Source organism: Pogona vitticeps, chromosome 4 (assembly GCF_051106095.1).
Source record: "Pogona vitticeps strain Pit_001003342236 chromosome 4, PviZW2.1, whole genome shotgun sequence".
In the NCBI taxonomy this organism is placed as follows: Eukaryota; Metazoa; Chordata; class Lepidosauria; order Squamata; family Agamidae; genus Pogona; species Pogona vitticeps.
Window position 1 is genome coordinate 139,445,235 of NC_135786.1, and position 24,491 is coordinate 139,469,725.

The following is a 24,491-nucleotide window of genomic DNA, read 5'->3' on the forward strand; positions in this document are numbered from 1 at the left end:
GTTTTAAGCGAAAGATTCTTACATTTCTAATGACAAAGTAATACCAAACTTCTTTCCTTGAAGTATAATTAAATGTCTAAGTAATGTCCAATTTATTTTCTTTGTGTCTCCTGCGTCTCTTTCCTCTCTCCATATTCACCGCTGCTCAATCAGTGGTGGGAGATAGAAGATGCTGTTTCTGTTGTAGGGATTGTCTCATCCAGGGGTAGTCACAAAGCAGTACAGTTAAAAAGTATTTCTCACCCAGTGGTAACATGATGTTTATTAGCTGATTTATCACTTCTCCATTGCTGGCTGCTGATGACTTGCAAGCAAGCTAGTTCAGCTGCTTGGTTCCGCTCGCTGGTTGATTGGGGAGTGTTACATACAGCACTGATGTTACCTGTCTGTCATGGGTTGGAGGGAAAGTTCCATCCTATGGGGAGTGGAAGGCAGGACATCAGGAGGAGGGGCTGTACTGTATATATATATGAAGCCTGTGGGGAGAAGTTAGGAAGAAAGAAGAAGCAGCTGGGAAGAAGAAGCTGGTGTGGGAGTCTGTGTGTCAGACAGGGTACTACTGTGTGTCAGTCAGTACCTACCTGATAGGTTCAGGTGTCTGTATGGGAAGCCAGAACTGATAGGTTCAGGGTCTGTGCTTTATTTAAAGGAGTTCTGCGTGAACCAAACTGGTGTATGTATGATTGAGACTAAGCCACGTTACTGTATCTTATTCACTTGATCATTTTATTTTCCCTGTGTGTTATTTAAATAAACCTTGTTCTTTTATTTGTTAAAAATCCATCCCTGGTCTGTGTGACTTCTTATAGGGAATGGTTGGTGGCAGCTTAGTGAAACTGTGGCATATCCCAGTAGGTCTGGGGTTGTCACAGGTAGTTTCCTAGATCAAACGTGGGTAACTGTTTTATAATATTAGATAGGATAGTATATCTACTAGTTCTCTTTTCTGTTTTGAAATTTTGTGATGTTGATGTTTAATCATTATTGGAAGCTGGTTTGCTTGGTTTTTTAAACTTTTATCCTTAAAGGCAACACGGTTTTGTTTTGTTTTTAAAATAAGTGTCACATTCAGACCTGATAGTGTGCTGTGGAATGGAGAGGAGATGTGAATAACAAAAGAGGACAGTAAGTTGAAAGTGTATGGCTGTTCCATGATCTCAGATTTGTTTAAGAAAATTTATTTAATCAGCAAACAGTAGCTACCATTGTCAGCAAGCAGAAGAAACAGAGTGTCCTGGATTCTAGATTTCCTTTTATGACAGGTTCGTATAAATAGAGGAGGACTTCACCCTTCGTATTCCCTGCCTTTTTGAGTGTCTTTTGGGTTATATGCAGGACACTGCAAGTTTAGAAGCAGGATGAGGATTCAGCTATTCCTTTGTAGAAATTTAGGCAGCAGTTTCCAGAACTTTACAGAAAAATGTGCATGCATATGCATTTTGTTACAATGTTTACTGCAGTAAGTTTGTTTCTGTGCAGATCCAATAAATCTTAAGGTATATTTAAAGGTTATAATGGGACCTGAAAATCCTTGAGGTTTTCCAATCCAGTGCTCTATTCAAAAATAAATAGGTAGTGAGCGGCACATATACAACCATTATTTGAAATTTTGATTTTAAGCCAAACTGTTCCTCGTAGTCTAGGACCATTTAATCAGATTAAGTTTGAAAATGCTCAGATAGTGTGTATAATCATATCTAGTCTTATTTTCCTGCCTTTTTGTATGTTTAATAATAGGTATTGGCAATAATTTTTATTTCTGAATCTTAATTTTCCATACAGTAGAAATCATGTTGGTTGTTCTAAGTTTAAAAAGTGGCACTTGAATGTGAATTCTGCTCTGATCTAGATACTTTAGTTTTAGTTCATAGTATTTCCAGTAGTTTGTATGGCTGAATTGAAATGAAAAGAGTAATTATCTGAAATTAGAACGTCGTTGTCGTTTAGTCGTGTCCGACTCTTCATGACCCCATAGACCAGAGCATGCCAGGCCCTCCTGTCTTCCACTGCCTCCCAGAGTTGGGTCAAATTCATGTTGGTAGCTTCAACAACACTGTCCATCTCGTCCTCTTTCGTCCCCTTCTCCTCTTGCCTTCACATTTTCCCAACATCAGCATCTTTTCCAGGGAGTCTTCTCTTCTCATGAGATAGCCAAAGTATTGGAGCCTCAGCTTCAGAATCTGTCCTTCCAGTGAGCACTCAGGGTTGATTTCCTTTAGAATGGATAGGTTTGTTCTCCTTGCAGTCCAGGGGATTCTCAAGAGCCTCCTCCAGCACCACAATTCAAAAACATGAATTCTTCGGCGGTCAGTTTTCTTTATGGTCCAGCTCTCAGTTCCATACATCACTACAGGGAAAACCATAGCTTTGACTATGCGGACTTTTGTTGGCAAGGTGATGTCTCTGCTTTTTAAGATGCTGTCAAGGTTTGTCATCGCTTTCCTCCCAAGAAGCAGACGTCTTTTAATTTCATGGCTGCTGTCTCCATTTGCAGTGATCATGGATCCCAAGAAAGTAAAATCTGTCACTGTCTTCATGTCTTCCCCTTCTATTTCCCAGGAGGTGATGGGATCAGTGGCCATGATCTTAGTTTTTTTGATGTTGAGCTTCAAACCGTTTTTTGCACTCTCCTCTTTCACCCTCATTGCAAGGTTCCTTAATTCCTCCTCACTTTCTGCCATCAGTGTGGTATCATCTGCATATCGGAGGTTTTTGACATTTCTTCCGGCAATCTTAATTCTGGCTCGGGATTCCTCCAGTCCACCCTTTCACATGATGTATTCTGCATATAAGTTGAATAAGCAGGGGAACAATATACAGCCTTGTTGTACTCCTTTCCCAATTTTGAACCAATCCATTCTTTTTAAAATTATATTTAGATGCCATGAAGTACCAGATCTTAAATGTATTCAGTTCAGCTTTTTTAAAAATGTAGGTGATTATTTTTGTTCCAGATTTTGCGCACTTTTAGTAGCATTTTAAAGTTGAAAAGTGTGTTAGTTATTACTCAGTTTTATGGTTGTGGTATGTCTCCTTATTGCAACAATTCTGCAGAATTTGTTTGGAGAGAGCTGCATTTAATATTTTTACACTATGGTGCAGTCATTGACAAGTTCCTTGTCAATATAACACAAAGGTAGAATGATTTTTACTAAAACTAACAAATATAATAATACTAGTGAAGCATTGTGGCACAGTGATTAAACTGCAGTATTGCAGTCAAAACTCTGCTCAAGAGCTGGGTTCAATCCCAAGTAGCCAGCTCAAGGTTGACTCAGCCTTCCATCTTCCAAGGTTGGTAAATTGAGTACCTAGCTTACAGGAGGTGGGAGCAATACGTATCCTGCATAACTAAATTGTAAATTTGTAAACCATCCAGAGAACGCTTTGTGACAAACCCAGACCTACTGGGATATGCCACAGTTTAACTAAGCTGCCACCAACCATTCCCTATAAGAAGTCACACAGACCAGGGATGGATTTTCAACAAATAAAAGAATAAGGTTTATTTAAAACAACACACAGGGAAAATAAAATGATCAGGTGAATAAGATATAGTAACGTGGCTTAGTCTCATTCATACATGCACACAGTTTGGTTCACACAGAACACTTAACTTGAAGCACAGACCCTGAACCTATCAGTTCTGGCTAACCATACAGACACCTGAACCTATCAGGTTGGCACTGACTGACACACAGTAGTACCCTGTCTGACACACAGACTCCCACACCAGCTTCTTCTTCCCAGCTGCTGCTTCTTCTCCCAGCTTCCCACACACGCTCCACATATATATACAGTACAGCCCCTCCTCCTGATGTCCCGCCTTCCACTCCCCATAGGATGGAACTTTCCCTCCAAACCCATGACAGACAGGTAACATCAGTGCTGTATGTAACACCTCCCCTCTTTATAAGTTGTTTTGTAGGGGGAAAGCTAAAAGTGCTTTTCACCAAAAAACAACCTGGATAAAACACACAAAACCATTTATACATACAATATCATACTTACTTATACTTACATTCTAAGTTAACCATATCAATTAGGCATTTAAACATTTACCATATACATTACATCAATTTACCTTTATTCATACAAACCAAGTTCAAAACACAGGTACATTTAACTTTTTGTTCACCAAAATATATACATAGTCCATGTTTCTTTCGCCGTCTTCATTCTTCAGGTCTTCTTGACAAGGCGTCAGCAACACAGTTCACTGACCCTCTGACCACCTTCACTTCAAAGTCATAGTCTTGCAGGTTTAAAGCCCACCTCATAAGTTTACTATTGTGGGTTTTCATTGTCTTTAACCATTGCAGTGGTGAATGGTCAGTGCACAGAACAAAATGTCTTCCCCAGATGTAAGGCTTGGCCTTCTGGATCGCGTAGACTATTGCCAGACACTCCTTCTCCACGGTTGCCAAATGTCTCTCACCTTTCTGGAGTTTCCTACTCAGGTAGGACACTGGATGCTGGTCACCATTCTCATCCTCCTGGCAAAGAACTGCTCCTACCCCGCTGTTAGACGCATCGGTGTAGATGATGAACTCCCGGTCGAAGTCTGGAGCACGCAGCACTGGATAGTTGATGAGCGCCTGCTTCAACCTCTGGAACGCCTCCTCACAGTCGCTGGTCCACGGGATGCGGTCATCAGCCTTCCTCCCCGTCAGATCGGTCAGCGGAGCCGCAATCTCGCTAAACCTCGGGATGAACTTTCTGTAGTAGCCCACCAACCCAAGAAATGATTTGACTTTTTTCTTGGTGTTGGGTCTGGGCCAATCACGAACTGCTTCTATTTTGGCCTCTAGGGGTTTTATCACTCCTCCCCCTACTATGTGACCCAAATATTTTGTTTCTGGGATACCCAGCTGCAGTTTGTTTTCTTTGCAGGGCCTAGGCCAAAGCACTTCCTCTCCTGGGTTAAAGTGCCTCTCCCTGCCTTCCTGGTCATCCCAAGCTTTCTTTCTGACCTTTTGAGCTTGCAGGGTCTCTGCTGCTAGCTCTAGGTTTCTCTTTAGGTCATTCCTTAAAGAGTCTATATATGTCACAACATCTTGTGGGTCATCCTGGGTGATCTGCTCCCAATTTTGTTTGATCAAATCAAGGGGCCCTTTCACCCTTCTCCCAAATAAAAGTTCAAATGGACTGAACCCGGTACTGGCTTGTGGCACTGATCGATAAGCAAACAAAAGGGATTGCAGCTTCTGGTCCCAATTGTTTGGATTCTCTGCCAAGTAAGCCCTAATCATGCGCATTAGAGTCCCATTGAACTTCTCAGTTAACCCATTACTTTCAGGGTGATAGGCAGTGGTTTCCTTGTGCTTAATTCTACAGATTTGCCATAAGCGCTTCATGAGCTTCGATGTGAACGATGCGCCCAAATCTGTGATTATCTCTGAGGCAAATCCCATCCTGGACATATACCCCACCAAGGCATCTGCCACTGTGTTAGTTTCAATATTAGTCAAGGGTATGGCTTCAGGGTACCTCGTGGCATGGTCCACAATGGTGAGAATGAACCTGTTCCCCCTCTTTGTGGCCTTGGGCAAAGGTCCCACAATATCCACCCCTATGCATTTGAACGGAGTGTCAATCACAGGCAAAGGGCACAACTTTGCTTTGGTCCTGTCGCGGCTATTCCCCTGCCTTTGACACACATCACATTGTTTACAGAACTCCCTGATCTGCTTCCCTATGTCAGGCCAGTAAAAATTCTGTGTGATTCTCTGCTGTGTTTTGTTCACCCCTAAGTGCGCAGCAAACATGTCAGAGTGCCCCCTTTGTAAGATCATGGGGCGATACTTTTCAGGTACCACTAGCTGACTTCGGATCCCATCTCCCCCTTTTGAGATATTCCTCAGGGTCTCTCTATACAAAATCCCCTTTTTCTCTAGAAATCTGACTGGGGTTTCAGGTGTTAGCTGGGCGTCAGTCACCTGCTCAAAACACTTTTGGAGAGTGGCATCTGCCTTTTGCTCTTGTCCAAATCTGCTGTCTGTGGTTAAGGTTTCCACCACAGTTTCTGAACTCCCCCCACCTGCTTCCGTCTCGGGCTCATCATTACCCCCCTGAACTGTCCCCGTGGTGGCTTGTGAGCGTGTAATCACTAGCACCCGTTTCACATGTTCAGCCAGGTCATTTCCCACGAGCACGGCTGCTGGCAGAGTCGATGAAATTGCTAGCCGCCAAACTCCCCTCCAGCCTTGAAAGTTCACAGGTACCTCAGCTACTGGCAGTGAGATCACCTGCCCCTCAATCCCTGCCACCTTCATGCTCTCATTTGGGATTATATATTCCCTAGGAATAATATCTGGATGGCACAGGGTCACCTGGGAACAAGTGTCCCGCAGCCCCCGATACTGATGGTCAAGTATTCCTACGTCCACCCCTGCTGTCTCAAACAACTGAGAATCTGTTCTCACCAGTAGGCAGCGCCTGACCTCTACAAGAGGACCATTTTCCTCAGCCTGATCAGCAGATGTAGCTGTTCCAGATTGAGTAGCCATGGCAACAGGCTCCCTCAGTGACAATGAGCCTTGCTCTTTCTGGACACAGAACACAGCTTTTGGCTTGGTTCCACTCGAATCCTGAGGCACAATTCCTTTTAGCTGCTTTAATTTCTCACACTCTGAGATTAGATGGCCCTTTCCCTGACAGAAATAACATTTTCTGCTATATTTTGAGTCTTTCTCATCTTGTTTTGGTTTTCCCTCCAAAATCTGAGGTCTTGGTTTCATGTCTGAGGGCTTCCCTTCACCATGGGCCCCTCCCCCTTGCTGGCTTTTCCCTGGTCCCTGAGAGTACTTGCTGTAGGTTTCTTTGGGTTTTCCTACAGATTTCTCCTCACCTAAGGGCTTTCTTATCTGGTAAATAAAATCTGCGATCTCGGCTGCTTCTGCCACAGACTTCGGTTTCCTTTCCCTCACCTGGAATTTCAGTTCCCCATGCAGGACTGAATAGAACTGTTCCAGTGCTATCAAGTCTTTGAGCTGCTGAAAGGTCTCTGTCCCCTCCTGAGATAGCCATTTCTCTAGCAGCCTCACCAATTGGGCCCCCACTTGGGTAAAAGTCTGCTCTGGTTTCTTGGTGATTGACCTGAATCTTTGCCTCAGTTGTTCCGCATTTATCCCATGTCTTGCAAACACCAGTTTTTTAAAGTCTGCAAAATCTTTCATCAGTTCCTGTGGCATCTCTGAATAAACTTCAGCAAGGCTACCACTGATTAAAGATCGCATGATGGTCATCTTCTCAGTTTCCCTTACTGAGAAGTCCACAAACGCTCTTTCCACTAAGGAAAAGAACACCTCAGGACAATCTCCCTTGTGGTACACAGGGAATTTCTTCAGGTCAGCTTTAGACAATTGGCCTCCCTCAGAATCCCTATTGTTATTATTGTTCTGATTCATCAGTTCCAATTTTCTTAATTCAAACACCATTTTCTCTCTCTGCAATTCCAATTCAATTCTCTGTCTCTCTAATCTTTCTTCTTTTTCCATTCTCTCTCTCTCTCTCTCTAATTCAAATTGCCGTTGTTTCTCTCTTTCCCTTTCCTCCATTTCCCTCACCCTCAGTTCATGCTGTTGGGCTATGAGCAATTTTCTGAGTTCTGGGTTCTGTTCTCCCGTGTTGTCACCCTGCACTGAGCCAAATTCATCCTCAGAACCTTGGTCAACCTGGGGGTCTTTCACTTCACCCATTTCTGCCATTTGGCTTCGAGTCAAGGGCATAATCCCCCCCCCCAGAACAGGCTGCTTTAAAAAGTCAAGCCTCAAAATAAAACGACCACTTTTTTTTTCTTTTGCCTCAGAACCAGCTTTCTCTATAGATTGCTGCTGTCCTTCAGCACTAACTTGCAACAGTTGCGAGCTAGAGTCTACCCCCCTCTGCTGGGCCTCTCAGCAGGCAGGCTAAATCACTTCTACTTTACAGTTTTGCCTCAGCTTTTTCCCGCCAAAACAGGCTGCCTCAGAGCTCCCTAATCTAGCCCCCAATCTGAGGTTACACGTTCTTCTACTAGTGCACCTCCCCGTGAGGCACACCTAGAAGATTACCTACGCGCTCTCAGATTGTCCCTGACTAGACCCCCCTTGCTCTGGGCACTCTTGCCAAGGCTTTGCTGTACCACTGGACAGCTGGACCAGTCGTATCCCACACGCTGGACACCAATCAATGTGACAAACCCAGACCTACTGGGATATGCCACAGTTTAACTAAGCTGCCACCAACCATTCCCTATAAGAAGTCACACAGACCAGGGATGGATTTTCAACAAATAAAAGAATAAGGTTTATTTAAAACAACACACAGGGAAAATAAAATGATCAGGTGAATAAGATATAGTAACGTGGCTTAGTCTCATTCATACATGCACACAGTTTGGTTCACACAGAACACTTAACTTGAAGCACAGACCCTGAACCTATCAGTTCTGGCTAACCATACAGACACCTGAACCTATCAGGTTGGCACTGACTGACACACAGTAGTACCCTGTCTGACACACAGACTCCCACACCAGCTTCTTCTTCCCAGCTGCTGCTTCTTCTCCCAGCTTCCCACACACGCTCCACATATATATACAGTACAGCCCCTCCTCCTGATGTCCCGCCTTCCACTCCCCATAGGATGGAACTTTCCCTCCAAACCCATGACAGACAGGTAACATCAGTGCTGTATGTAACACGCTTTAAGCACTATGAGGTGGTGTATAGGTTTTGCTTTGCCTTTTAGTGTAAATCATAATGCATCTATGTGATTCAATGTACATTTATAATAATTAAATAATACAACTGAAATCTCTGGAAAAAATAGCATTTCAGTGTGTGCAATGATATGAATATTAATTCAAAACTCTTTTCAATTAAATAGCTGCATGCATATAATCAGGACATTTAATACCTCTTCTGTGAGAAAGTTCTTAGAATTCTGAACTTGTATGATAGTTGTATCTCTGATTTTCTTTGGAAAAATAAAAAAAATCATCTCACACTTTTGTATTCATTGAAAATAAGGTGGTTTGCAGAGCATTTTTGTGTGTGAATGTTTTATTGCCCAATAAATACTGTATAGTATTTCCTGCAACACAATTGAATGAGAAGTGTATTTTTCCAGGTGTAAATATTATCAATATTGTGTTGCTGATGTAATGAAATAACCTACCTGTTGTCTCCCATTCTGTACTAGTATATCTGTTATGTTACTGATGCTAGGGGAGAGCAAGATTGCACTGGCCGCATTTGTAGAGAGTTTTTGAAATGGGGACAAAGGTTGCTTAATTCCCTGGGGCTGCAGTTGCCATCTCCTGTTTTTTAGGCTTTAATTGCTCTAGGGTTGGGAAAGCTCATGAAGCCTTAAACGCCTGCTGAAGCTTTAAACGCCTGCTGAGTCCTTTTCAGAACTTGAAAAGGAATAAGTATGAAACCACAGCCAGCACTAAATCACAGTGGCTTGCATTACTTTTAAGAGCAAGGTTTTAGTTCAACTATCCTTTCCAAGCTATTTAAGATTTGCCTGTCATGTAAGCAGTGTGATGCCCTCTAGGGAAATATTCATTTAAGGTGGAGGGGCGTTTTCCACTGCGGTGTTTATTTATTGGATGGAAGGTTCTTAATGTCTAAAATCCTGTTGACTCCAAAAGGAAAATAAGCAATGACGGGCAAGTTACTCACAGCTCGGTTCAGAACTGGGGTTGGCAGACAAAGTTGCTTTCAAGAGGAAGAAGGGGAGGGGGAGCAAAAATATTTTTTTTAATCTGAGCCCATTTCTAAATTTGGACCTAGCTGTATTCCTAATGATGCTGCAGAAGCATTCCAGGCACCAAGGAGGGAGCTGCCCTGAATCAGATTACAAATGTGAGCTGGAGACTAACATTTATGGGAAATTGCATTTGGTTCATAGTAAAGCAAACAGATTTATATTTGTAATGGAGCAACATCACCTAATGGAAGAAACTCTAAATATATTGCCATAGGGGAGGATTTGATGGTCAGAGAAGAAGGACAGGCAGCCAGCTGTGCCCAACAATGGGGTGTGCCTGGATGTTAAAATAGCTGGAATAAAAAGTAAACTTTTACAGCAGAAGAAATAACCCAGTGCTTTTAGAAACTACATGCAAATATTAAATTATTGTAAAGGCAAACACAAAGTAAAACACATTTTTAAAGGATACTGGGAGAAAAACCACATACTTTGTATTTTGGATAGAGTTCAGAAATTCATAGTGTGCATCTGAATATTAAACCAGCAAAACATTTTGAAGAAGACCATTCTGTTGAAGCAATATAATAGGCTGCTTGTGTTAGCAAGTGAAGTTTCTCCTGCTTTCATTCTATGTCTGGTTGTTAAAATATTTTATGGGATCAGTCTGCAAAATACACAACTTAGAAAATAATGTGAAGTCTGTTTATGTGTTGTTTGTGTAATTATGGAAGGATGAGGAGAAAAAAATTGTGTGTCTTTAAATATATTCCTTTTGTCCTTCCAAGAAGCAGGTGTTTTCATGTGAATCGTGCATCCTCCAAGTCTAGTACTTTACCAGTATTTGCATAAACATGTATGTATCTGCTGGTCCAGAGTTATTGCCTGAAACTTGGGAGCTCCCACCCTCATTTAGAACAAATAATTTAGATATGTAGTTAGAATTAAACTGGTGAGTAACCTTGGATGTAATGGACCCTCTTGTATGTTTATAATGAACCACCTATATGGAAAAGGCAGACCTTTGCCTTTGTTTATAAAAATAAAACACTGTCCTTTTGAGTTCTCTCATCTGCCAAAAATGCTGATTTTTGTTATGCTTGCTTGTTTTTGATCAGGCTCAGTTAATCCATGACAGAAATACTGCATCCCACTCAACAGGAATGGTTAAATCTCTCACTGCTATTGCTATGCCAGAAAAAGTACAAATGACCTGGACGAAAGATAAGCTTATATCTGAGAAGCATAAAATAAAAGAGACAAATATGGCAAGCTACAAGGACATCTTCAATATGAAACCGTAAGTTGATACCTAGGGAATAAAATACTGTGATCATTGGACTGCATTAATGGTACTTAATATAGCTAGACAAAAGTATTAACAATCCAATGACAAGTTGAATTGTGATTTTGTGTATGTCTTTAAATCAGCGACTACTTTGTGACTCTCCGGAATTTGTTGCCCTGCAACTCCAATCAGTGTTAGCCGTGTAACCAGTGGTGAAAGACTGTGGGAGTTGCAGTCCTGTAGTGTTGGGTAGATTATAAAATGCCCATTTTGCTTTATAAAGTGTAAAATTCAGATCTGAAAGTACAAATGATTCAAGTTTCATTCATGTACACACAGTCATCCTGTTTTCTTCCTGATGTTCTGTTATTCTGACACAACCAAAATTCAATTACTGGTTGTTCCCTACATTGTCTCCTTTGTATACACATACAGGCTATACATAGATCCAGTTATTAATTCTGTCTTTATATTTGCACATGCACAAATCTACACTCTTAGTCATTTAATTCATTGTTTTAAAATAGTTATTATAAATTATATTTAAAACAAAATACAATAAGGGTAGTTTTTAAAACAATTGACAGTCTTCCTTAGTCAGGTGACCCTCAAACACATCCCTCTCATTCTAAATGTATGCCACCTCTGTAATAAAAGCACAGCAACCCATAATTTTTTAAAAGATAAACACCTCCCTACCTCTTCTAGTATTTTGGTGGGGCAACACATAATCTGAAATCTGCGGATTTTTTAATTTATTCATTCCTGGCTCGCTAAATGCCTCTCTAAAGAGGTATGTTTTCATTTGCCAGTGGAGCAAAAGAAGGGAAGAGGCCAACTGCACCTCCCAAAAGAAGGAATTTCGTACTTTTGGAGTAGCCATAGAAAAAGCCATCTCTGGGATCCTTACTAAACGTGCATGTGACAATGGTGGGGCCCAGAGAAGTAACTCCCCTGAAAACGTAATCCATGTGGAGGCTTGTACAAGGAGATACAGTCTTTCAGATTCCATTTTCTCACCATCCAGGACTGGAAGGCTACACCATATGGGTGAAATAGTGTGGATTTTCCACTCATCTCCTGACACCTACCTTAGATTAACTAGAATGGCTAGATGAATGTTTGTCTCGATAGCAAAGCAATGAGGAAAAACGAACAGACCTGCCTATTTCAGTGCCTTTCAATTCATTTAGTCCTTACACAATAACATTTGCTTGCTGGCATTTGTCTTAAAATTTATAATCATTGAAAGCTAAAGTTTGATTAAGACCACTTTACACGTTTGCCCTAGTATCGGCACCATTCAATGAGAAGGAATGCGTTTAGAATTCTCTACATTAATATATCTTTTCCCAGGCTTCAAGCTTCTTTGAATTTAGTGGCAACTCCTGTAGCCCTATTAAGGTTTGCTTGCCTGAGTCATTTCGGTACGTGAACAAGAAACCACCTAGGCCAGTCCCCTTTATCATCCCTTTCTCTGTTTGAGTATCAGTGAGTCTGACGGGAAGGCAACCCTGGTTCTATAAAAGAGCAGAAATCCTGATTTTCCAAGATTCTGGCTTGCATGGAAAGCTTCCATAAAAAAAAAAAAGAATTTTTCTTCAGATTCAATGATTTCCTAATTGGGGGGGAGGCAGTGATGGAGGAGAGGTGATTAGTGCTCCTCCATTCATTCATTGTAAAAGGACTGAAGACGGCATGTGTCTTCTGCCATTCTAGTACACAGTGGGGACAAGCAAGAAGGACCACTTGTAAGGGTCTGAAAATAGGCTTCTTTGTTTAAAAGCAGAGAGAGCCATAATTCCCATAGTTCCCAAAGCAAATGAGGGAGAGTGAAATAGTGCAATGAATGTCTCCAGCTTCCACAGTTCTCTGTATTTTCATTTGGGGGTGTCAGAATGCCTTCTTTAGGCCCTTCCCTCTTTTTTTTTCTTCCTTCACAACAATAATTCCTTTATCAATTCTTCAGGCACAGCCTTCTTTGCACTTTAGAATGGCCATAATGAACATAATAGAGAAAAGTACTAAAACTCTTTCCCAGATCAATAATAAGTTGGATTTTGATAATAATAACAATGATAAACTGACTATTTTCTGAAATGATCCTAAGTAGTAGAGTCCACATTGATTCACAAATGAGAGGATCAGATAAATGCATCTGGAGAAAGCATGCTGAAGACAGACAGACAGAGATGGGTGTATAGTTACTAGTGTGTTCTGGGAGAATAGTTCATTAAGGAAACATTTCTATAAAAACAAATAAAATATTAAAAATAACTATCTACTAACTTTATTTTTTGCCATTTACCAATAATGTATAATGCACCTGTAGTGTAAAGATTCACTGTCTAAAATCCTGTTATATAGTAAATCACTCTAGCCAGTCAAGATTGAATCAGTCAAGATTTGGTGATTTAACTCTTCCATAATCACACTGATGCAAATTGGCCGACTTAGTTGTGATTTACTAGGCTAAAATAATTTTCAACTAGAATAGGCCCATTTGAATCAATAGATCTTACGGAGGAGCTGACTTTATCAAATCCCCACTTATTCAGTGAGCCTACTCTAGTGTGACTTACTACACTAAGCAAAAGGATTTCAGCTGCTATTTAAATAGTGTTCATTAACCTTGCTATGCACAAAAATATTACAATCATTATAGCTTTCAGACTCCAGATGTCAAAGTAATGGAAAAACCACAGCTTAGAAACAACCAAGAAACATGCATGTGTACACGTGTAGCCTTCTTTCAAATACACAGACACACTCCACTGTTGTCTTCAAGATTTGTGTGTGTGTGTGTGTGGAGTGTAGAACTGCAGAAGCTGCTACAGTGATTTGACAAAATGCTGATTATGACCTGGATGCACACAACCAGCAATTTATCACAGCAGCAGCTACTGAGTTGGAGTGCCCACGCATGTAACTGTTGTGAAACAAAACCAGCCATAGTGTTCTTACTTTGCATAGGAACAGTTTCCCTGAAACGTACTGAGAACTATGTTCAGCTGTGCAGCTGCTTAAAAAAAAAAAAAAGGGGGTGTCTTGGTGTCATCCTGCACATGGGAACCAAGCAATGCTTTCTTGCTACCTGCCAGTGTTTTCCATTTAGATTTTATTTTCAGCACTGCTGTCTTAGAGTACAGGAAAAACAGTTTAAATAAAAAAAGTTACCGTCTTTCTGATTGTCATTTATATCTGAGTGGTCAATCTACGAGTCATGTGACCTTTCACCCATTTGAAACCTTGGCTGAGGATTCATCGATCTTCAGTATCAGTGGAGGGGAAAATGTATGTGTGTTGTTGTTGTTTTTCCTCCTAGAGGCTTTCTGTGCCTTTGGAAATGGTGCATACTTCCATGCACCTTGTTTAAAGCAGCTGCGTGTGCCATGAAGTTTCCCAGTAGCACAGATCTGGTTAAAAAAACATCCAAATAACATGCACTTAATTTCAAAGGAAAGAAAAAGTCATTTTCTCCACAACAAATTCAGCATCAAGGTGTTAATCATGGTGGGTTTGATTATGTGGTCCCATGTGGTCCCAGCATTGCTCAGGCCTGATTTTCATCAATGGTATTGCAGTATAAATTTAAGGCAAACTGTGGAGATTAAGGAAGCTGAGTTTTAATTGAAAGCCTTTTGTGTAGATATCAGCCATTAACTTAAGAAAGTCTATTAGTGAACAAGATTTTTTTTAGAATCATTGCTGCAGTAAAATACAGCTTTGAGTCTGAGGAAAAAATATTAATTCCATTGCTGATAAACACACAGTATTGGTTTTATATTATTATAATTTCAGTGGCAGTGTATAGTGAGTGGAACGAACATTTGTGTAACCACTAGGTGGTGATGTTAACCTAATAATCATTAGCTAAGGTTATCAGTATGTAGAAAAATTATCTGAATAAGTGGAGAAAAAGAATGCTGTGTATTCCTTTCATACGGTGAAGACAAGGTAATAATTGCCATTATATATGTAAATATAAGATACAGAATGTTTTTGCTTATTAACATTTATTTTCTACTTCACAGTGTTTGTGTTAAACAGTAGTGCTACCTTTAAATGAAATATATACAGTTGTGTCAATTCATAGCTTTATTGCCATAAATGCTGCTTTTATTATAAATCAGCACAGTTAGAATGCACGCTTGCTAGATAGTTGCATGCGAAAATGTGGAAACAAGGTTGTATATTTTAGTAAAGGAGTTGAATGATTTTGCAATAGTATTTGTAATAGTCAAAAAGTTGATACATAGAATTGAAGAGATTTGTCTTTTCTTAGGGAAATAAAGCATTAATGTTTAATTATTAAAAGTAGTAACAGAACGAAGGAAATTGCTTCCTTAAAACTCCCAGGATGTTTCTACACTGTTCTAAAGCCATTCTCATGCAGTATAATTTGCTGCATTGCGTGCATCCATACACATTAAGAAGAGCATCTAAATTGGGGCAGGGAGAAACAGTGTAGTTTTAATCAGGCCATGTAGCTACACAGTTATTGGATACTTAAACATTTACATATGATAAAACAGCTTGCTTGCTTCCTGTGCCTTTCATTGCTGTCCAAGTGAAGAGAGTTTAGTGATGTAGTGTAGGACAAGCTTAGTATGGAACCAATATTTGTGGCCTAATTTGCGGAAAGGGTTAAAAGCCTACTCTTTAATATATAGAGCTAAATTCACATGTTGTACTTCTAGCAAACCCATTAAAATAAAGAGGGTTGAGTTGTCTGTGTCTAACTTAATGCCATTGATTTCAATAGCCCTCCTTGGAGAATGACTAAATAAGAATCTTAGCTTCAGTTGTATTTTAATGGCACTTGTAATTCCCTTTTACACTTAATAATAGCCAAAATATATAGGTGCTTCCGAGGAATACCTTTATATACAGATGCAAACACTGGTGCAACTGGATAGGTCTTGGTGACATTTGCACATAGAATTCTTTTGGAAGAGGAAGAAGGGGGGTTGGCAAACAAGGAGAGAATGAGGCACACAAGTCTGAAAGTTGCTTTTTCCGCTTTGATGTAACATGTAACTAAGACTTGAGGTTACAGTTGTCGCTTCTTCCATCCTAAAGAGAGAGTTCATCTCTCTTGCTTGTGCTCTCTCTCTCTCTCTTGTAGAGCTATTGAAGGCACAGGAAGAGATGTCAGGGCAATATGTTATGGCAGAAATATCCCAAAAGAGCAGTGTTGAACAGTTATAAAATAACAATGGGAGCAATTAACATATTCCTTCATTAGTACTACAAGTTTGCTGTATATATTTTTAAAGTCATTGTGCAGTATACAATTTAAATCAAGTATACAATTTAGAAGTGTTTAAACTTTTGAGGCGTGAATATAAGTATAATGTGCTTAAGTTTCTGTAATGGTAAAATATGCCATACAACCATCAATGTATTCCTAAAATAATATATTTACACATTTGTTTCTTTTCCATGTAGAGAATGGGGAAATCTGTAAGTCAAATTCGATTTAAATTAGGTTGTTTTTCCTGCTTTTCTGTGCTTTTCCGTTTAACTGTTGTTGCATGTCATCTTCAAATTAGCTGCTTTCAAATTTTTATTGTGTCCATATATGACATTTAGCATGTGAATGTGATGGCTTAGCATTCCAATAGTATTTTCCTTTTATGCTCTTCTAATAGGTTTCTCTTTATTATTATTTTCTTCTCCTTCAGAATAAATCCCATCATAATGCTTCATAAAGCAAAGGTCACAGTTTGCTTATATAGAATGGCTGACATTTCCTTCATAAAAGTCCCTGGAGTGCAACTTTCCACCTTAATTATCTCAATAACCAGATGCAAAATAGTTTCTGTATGGGCTAACATTGACATAATTGAAAGGATTATGGCATTGACACTAAGCATTTTTAAATGGATATATGTGTATATATAATATATATAACATAAGCCTAATTATAGCTTCAGCCATAATCTGGCTCACCTTCCATTTTGTTTCATTTGTGTGAATATTGCTGCAATATTGCATAGCTCCAAAGCTCTCCTTCCATCTTTTTAAAAAACAAAAATAATAAAAGATAATCTTAACAACAACAAAATTAATATAGCTAGATGTGTCATTGTATGGATAGATCATTGAACTCCACGAAAGGGACAGCAACACAAAAATTACATTCTGATAAATTCTTCCATTTCCCTTCTTTGAAACACTACCAAAGCTTTCCTCTTGCCTTTTCATTTTCATCGTTGAGGATCTCCATCATTTTACTCCTTGAATTCCCCCCATGGATTACCATTACTTTATACAAAAAAATCTATCCACAGAACAGTTTTGTACATATACATATAAGACATAGTCATCCTCTCTAATAATTGTACAACACCTACAATGATCACATTCATCCATTAGATTTGATCTATATGTAGAAAAAGGTATTTTGTCCATGGATCTTTTGATTTATTAACTGCACAAAATTCAGCTTTATGGTAGTCAATAAACTGTAATCCAGTAATACGTACATGCTTAAACTCGTGACTTATTCAATGCATGCCCATTATTATTAAGCTTTTGCAGCAGCCCCTTGCCTCTGTGGGTGTAAGTAGGCATCCTTTGCTCTCACATTTGGCTAGATCAGGAATCAGTATTTCAAACTCATAAGGGAGAAGCCCGCTTGGTATATAGTATGAGCAGAAGCTTTTATAGACATAAACTATAGAAGGGAAGATCATGAATGTGAAACACATTTGTTAATATGATCTTGAACTTCTCTTCCTTAATCATACGTAAGCAGATTAACCTTGAAAATTGCCTATATATTACTCTGCTTTACCCTTCTTTGCTAGAATTTGTTCTTTATCTAAATTCATTTCATACTTCTCATTTCACATTAAGATATGGTGTCCCACCTCAGTGGTTTTCTAAAAGGGCTTCAGAAATAGTATTTTCCTTGCAAGGAAAATATTATACTTAAACCTTGTGAGAAACACAGTCAAGCGTTTTGGAGATGCAAGTTGTCTGGTTAACTATTATGTATTTTAAAGATAGACCTGCGTGTTGCAGACTGTCTTGCATTTCCAGTTTTGCAGGTAGTACTCAGATTGGCTTGAGGGAGGGGAGGAGTGTTGGGTTGAAGAAGGAGAACTTAACTCTTCCCTTGCTGCCAATCCCCCCAGTGACTGCCTGTTCAGAATTTCATACTCATGTTTGCAGGTAATTACGCATCTCAAAACTAGTTGCATCCATCCTGAAAATATTAGGATAGCGTTGTGATGAACAGCATAATATTCATAAACTCTTATTGGAGTCTATTTGTGATCGGAGAGAATTAGGGAGTGGCTAAGCACTACAGCTGTGGTACAGTTGACTGAGATATCACTAAACAATATGTGATAATTTTGAAGTTAGTTTTCATTATATTCCTTTGAGTGAAGATGATGCTCACGCTTCGGTGACCAAACTGGCACTGATTGGTATAGATTTGGTAACTTTCTGATGGAAAGCCTACCTGAGAAGTATCACAATTGAACAGCTAATCTTTGCTACCTCTGTCCACAGCTCCCTTGATAGCCAGGATAAAAATCTTTTTTGTTAGCTGCAGAGGATGTCTCAGGCATATATAGACATATGTTCCATTAAAGTGCCATCTGACTTTTAATTTTTTTTATGATAAAAGAGCATCAGCTGCTATAGTTTTAGAGAGCTGGATGTCTTGATTTTCACAATCAATGTATCTTAATGAGTTTCACTGCTTCATTACTGGAATACAATGCAAGAAAAATACAATGTGACACTGTGTCTGTAGAGGTGGAAGTAGTTTATTGCAGAGGTCCCCGACCCTAGCTCTGCGGCCCAGTGCCAGTCCATGCCTGAACCGGACCGGGCCGCCAAGACAGACTTCCCGCCCTGCCCGACCCCCGCATGCACTCACCCCTACACAGCTGATTTGCACATGCGCGCGTGCTCCAGGATACCAGTGCGAGCGCTGCGCCTCTGTTTGTACACGAGCGCCCGCACAAGTGCCACACCATTGTTTGTGCATGTGCGCGAGTGTGCACGCCTGCACAAGCACCACCATTTGCGCATGCGCACAAGCACAGAAGCAGCACGCTGCTGTATGCACACACACTCGTTTGCACATGCGCACGAGCAGGGGGGGTTCCCTGCCTTCCCCAGCCAGTCCGAGGGGTGAAAAAGGTTCAGGACCCCTGGTTTATTGCTTCTTCTTTTCCAGTGTCATTCATGTCTGCTCTCTCAGATTAATTTGATAAGTAATTAGAGTCTTCTCGCTAGTCACTGATTATCTTTTCTGTACTGATCCAGTCAGTCAGAAGGACATGTGAATGTTTTTTTTATATGTGAATATCAGGATCCAAAGGCAGTGTTCTACTCATGCACAGGGTGTTTTCAGCTCCCCTTTTGTAGCAGTGGCACTTCATGCTGCTGAGAAACCCCATAGAACAGCAACCCAGGATACAAAGAGTTTTCCTCTCTGCCCCTGTGCATATATGAAGGTACTTTGCACACATGTTAGTCCCCAGCCATAGAGGTTTATAAATAGGTCTCTTTTATTATGGTTATCAGTGGATATTGGATAGTTATACTAGTCTGAAATGCTACTTCTGTACATTTAGTCTGGGTGTCTTAATGGGTGGATGGAAGACTTTCCTTACATTGATTAAAGTCCTCTTGGAAGCTCAGACATGTTACCACAACTGCATCTTTGAGAAGAGAAAGGAAACGTCTTGTTTCCTCTCATGCAGAGAGCATTCTAGCTGGAAGGATCTCTATAGGGATGAAGGGGATGACAGATTCACACACTTCTGTTGCTTTCTGAGCAAGAGAGACCACCAGAAGAGTATTCTAATGCTTATAGCCTAGCTTTTAATTCCTCATTTTAAGCCTTGATTCTTAGTTGCTTTATGCATGCTGTAGCTGGTTCCCCTAATAAAGCTGGAGATGAGTTTTGTTTGGAATTTCAAAAGTAAACACTTGTATAAAAGGAGTAGTAATGAATAGGATTTCATATTGATTCTTCTAAACTGGTGACCTGAATTCAGTGCAACCAACAGGAAACCAAGCCCTTTGTAGCAAGCAGTTTCCTATGATTAGTATCCAAAGAGTCAAGGAAATGGGACTGGGGAGAAAGAAACAGTGGCATGTGTTACCTAGATTAGCCTTTTCTTGATCAATTAGGGTGTAAATTATTATGATCTCCCTATCAAAATTAGAGAGTATTGGTGAATAGTCTCTTTACGATGGGAAATGGAAATGTTGTTGTTGTTTAGTTGTTAAGTCGTGTCCAACTCTTTGTGACCCCATGGACCAGAGCATGCCAGGCCCTCCTGTCTTCCACTGCCTCCCGGAGTTGGGTCAAATTCATGTTGGTCGCTTCGATTACACTGTCCAACCATCTCGTCCTCTGACGTCTCGTTCTCTTGCCTTCACATTTTCCCAACATCAGGGAGTCTTCTCTTTCCAGACTCCTCTTTCTGGGGAGTCTTCTCTTCTCATGAGATGGCCAAAGTATTAGAGCCTCAGCTCCAGGATCTGTCCTTCCAGTGAGCACTCAGGGTTGATTTCCTTCAGAATGGATAGGTTTGATCTCCTTGCAATCCAGGGGACTCTCAAGAGTCTCCTCCAGCACCACAATTCAAAAAATCAGTTCTTTGGCAGTCAGTCTTCTTTATGGTCCACCTCTCACTTCTATACATCGCTACTGGAAAAAACCATAGCTTTGACTATGCAGGCCTTTGTCGGCAAGGTGATGTCTCTGCCTTTTAAGATGTTGTCTAGGTTTGTCATTGTTTTCCTCCCAAGAAGCAGGTGTCTTTTAATTCCATGGCTGCTGTCACCATCTGCAGTGATCATGGAGCCCAGGAAAGTAAAATCTATTACTGCCTCCATATCTTCCCCTTCTATTTGCCAGGAGGTGATGCGGCCAGTGGCCATGATCTTAGTTTTTTTTTGATGTTGAGCTTCAGACTGTTTTGTGCACTCTCCTCTTTCACCCTCATTGCGAGGTTCTTTAATTCCTCCTCACTTTCTGCCATCAGAGTGGTATTGTCTACATATCTGAGGTTACTGATATTTCTTCCAGCAATCTTAATTCCGGCTTGGGATTCCTCCAGTCCAGCCTTTTGCATGATGTATTCTGCATATAAGTTAAGTAAGCAGAGAGACAAGATACAGCCTTGTCATACTCCTTTCCCAATTTTGAACCAATCAGTTGTTCCGTATCCAGTTCTAACTGTTGCTTCCTGTCCCACATATAGATTTCTCAGGAGATAGATAAGGTGGTCAGGCACTCCCATTTCTTTAAGGACTTGCCATAGTTTGCTGTGATCCATACAGTCAGAGGCTTTTGCGTAGTCAATGAAGCAGAAGTAGATGTTTTCTGGAACTCTCTGGCTTTCTCCATAATAATGGAAATGTAGGCAGGAGCAAAAGTAGCAGAGATAAATTCACAAGGTTTGGTTTTTTTTTAATCAGTTATGGTTAAATTCAGTACTACCAACACTATTGTAATCTCATGCCATGAGATTGGGGTGCTGGTACATATTAACTCTTGAATTATCTGTTACAGTCATGCTGTTGATGGCACCCAGCAATAAGCACCCACACTTGCAATCACATAGTGTGAAGTCCTAGGTTGGGGTAGAGGCTAATAAAGTATTGCATGCCCTGGAAAATTCCTTTCAGAGTTTTGTTGGCCATAGAGTTTTTACTTTCTAGATAGCAGGAAAGAGCAGTACAATAACATTTCTATAAAACAGAGAGACTCATTTTCTTTTCTTGACAAGTGACACCGAGCAAAATGGTGTATCCCCCCTTTCATTAAAAGTCATGGAGAAGCCAGATAAATTTGTTTCAGGGGCTAGAATCAGTCTGCAAGTCCAGTTGACCCTCTTTGTTCTAAATCATAGACATTCCATGATGTATTTGCCCAAGCATATGTTTCTTTTTTATAAATAGTCATAACATTAGTTGCTGATTAGTAAGCATTTTCTATTTGGTATGGCTTCAGAAAGTTTGGCTGCACCAGCACCTTTTTCTTCTAGTATGATATAAAATTGTGCCAGCTAATCCAACTTTGTTCTTGTATCATAGGAACCAGTCAAATGTAAGAAGGATGCATACTGCTGTCAAGCTTAATGGAGTTGTGCTAAACAAATCACAAAATGCTCAGCTGGTATTACTGAACATGCCTGGACCTCCAAAGAACAGGAAAGGAGATGAAAACTGTATCCTTTTATATATGCTTTAGACTCTGAAGCAGCCATCCAGCAACTCCTGAAATCAAGACTAACACAGCTACCCTCTGAAAATTGTTCCAAAATATATTGTTCTACTAAAATCAGATGGTGAATAAGACTGAATAAAATAGAGATGGGCAGTCTATTACAAAGGGAAATAAATGTGTGAGGAAGAATCTAGGAATCCATTACATAACTTGGATTCAAACATCTGCATACTCTTCCTTCTTTCCAGGTAAATCCACAGATCATTTCCATTAAAGTACAGAAACACTTTGGATTGTTGAGCTCAAGACAGTTTCCGTTTCCTTGTCACACATTATTTCTGCATGAGCATAGAAAAAGGGGATCCATTCATACCATCCTGTGTTCATCTCACTCATTTTTATTTTGCTTTATGCAACAATGTTTAGAAGCTGTTTTTAATGACTTCTTGGTCATTAGCCCATGGGAGTCAAGATTATTCAGCCTACTTTGAGGAGCATTCCATAGTCGTGATGTAGAGGCAGTGAAGCTGTTGGTCTCTTAACCACTTTTACAAGACCAGGACTTTGTTGTTTTTTCTTCGCTTCTCCTGAATAAAATCCCTTTACCCTTCTCTTGTGAATGTTAACTACAGTGCATTCCACCTTCGTGAACACTAGCCGTCTATTCTCCCTTGGTGTGCAAAACAACTTGAAACCTTTCAAACCTATTGCAAACCTTGGTTAGTATTAGTGGGAGACAACTTACATTGAAGTTTAATACTAACATGATCCACAGGCAGAGCAAAGCAAGTACGTTTGCTGCTCCTGCAAGAGAGAAATCTCTCATAACCAGTGATCAGAAGGATTATATCCTGCCTGGACATTTTAATATCTTTTTTTGATTTTTCAGAATGCTTTACAGTCATTATTATCACATTCACAACAATTGAGCAAACTCATGACTGAGCAGAGGTTTGAAGCTGAGCTACTGAAAATGCTTTGTTAATGCATCTTTGGAGTGCAGGTTGTCCCGAGGTTAAAAGGTGTAAAGATTACCAAAACTAGTAGATGCAGTTTGTACTGTCTCAAAACCTTGACTTTGTTGATATCCAGATATGGAATTCTTGGAGGTTTTGACGGAAGGCTTGAACAGAGTGCTCTTGGTGCGAGGAGGAGGCCGTGAAGTCATCACCATTTATTCCTAATAATTTGATTGAACGCACAATATTGCTAGCAACAGCATCCTTCTGGATATGAATACAGGACTGTGGCAGTTCTTGGACTAACAACGTGGGCCTGCCTTGTGTTTTCTTGCATACAGCATAGAATCTGACAGTGGAATCCTATTTTTATTTCTGTTCCCATATTATGTAAGCAGATTATTTCCAACATAGATCTACAACATTTGTCTTTACTGAAGCAATGTACTATATACGTGTATATTTTTTTAATGTGGTAAAACTGGGAGACTTATTTTTTTGTTCTTGGGATGAGAGTACGTGAATAAATACTCCTTCTGTATATTGGTCTTAAACATGGCAAATGGAGTAACTTTTTTTGACATAGGAATAAACCTTTGACTTTTTAGTACTTTTTATAATGATGGTATGCCAAAAAAAAAAAAAAAAAGGAAAGAGAAAGCATTTCCAGGAACTACAGTATTTTATAAGAGTCTGATCCCTACATATTTTGTACTATTGGCCCTGCTGATTGGTAAGCAGGCTCTGTTTCCGTATCAAGGTCTCCCTGATTCTGTACTCATTATTCACCTGCAAACATGTGAATCATTTGGCATTATATTCTACTTTAAAAATGCTGGTTGAATAAAAATCCTTTAATTTATCCTCTACTGAATTGAGAAGTAGTCAGTTTAATTACCTGTAGTGCCACTTGTGACTTTACTTACTATCACCTCAGTTTCAGCTGTTGTGGTAGAACAAAGCTGAAAAGATTGGGGCTGTCTAAATGTTTCTTCTGCTCTTTACAAATATCGCATACAGGTTTTGCCTTTCTGGTTTTGAAAGCTGAGTTACCCAACCCTTATATTTCAGGAGTGGCCAGAATTTTAAAAATCCAGTGAAAAAATAAATATCTGAAAGTAACGAAAGTTCAGCTGCTGTAGCTGCATCAGCAGCAGCATTCATTTATTGGATCTGAATTCACCTGCTCCCTACCTGGCTGTAAAGAACAAATGAAAGCAATTTTCTGGTGATCTGCTGCCATGTTTCAGGGCCCAGAATAGGGATATAATGAAAACACTACAATTCTTCTCATCCTTGATGAAAAAGAATGTCTCAACACATTAAGATACCA

The 24,491-nt window shown here is 40.0% G+C and overlaps 1 protein-coding gene across 5 annotated transcripts in view; it reads left to right on the forward strand.

The window, feature by feature from the left end:
- The window catches only part of SLC12A7 (solute carrier family 12 member 7), a 136,557-nt gene extending 112,530 nt beyond the window's left edge, over positions 1–24,027 (forward strand). For all 5 annotated transcript variants that reach the window (XM_072998467.2, XM_020797151.3, XM_072998468.2 and 2 more), the window contains 3 exons: positions 10,818–10,999; positions 22,067–22,200; positions 23,292–24,027. In XM_072998467.2, the coding sequence (XP_072854568.2) occupies positions 10,818–10,999; positions 22,067–22,200; positions 23,292–23,383 (408 nt within the window). In that variant the 3' untranslated portion in view covers positions 23,384–24,027. The remainder of the gene's footprint in view (positions 1–10,817; positions 11,000–22,066; positions 22,201–23,291) is intronic.
- The last annotated feature ends 464 nt before the right edge of the window (positions 24,028–24,491 follow it).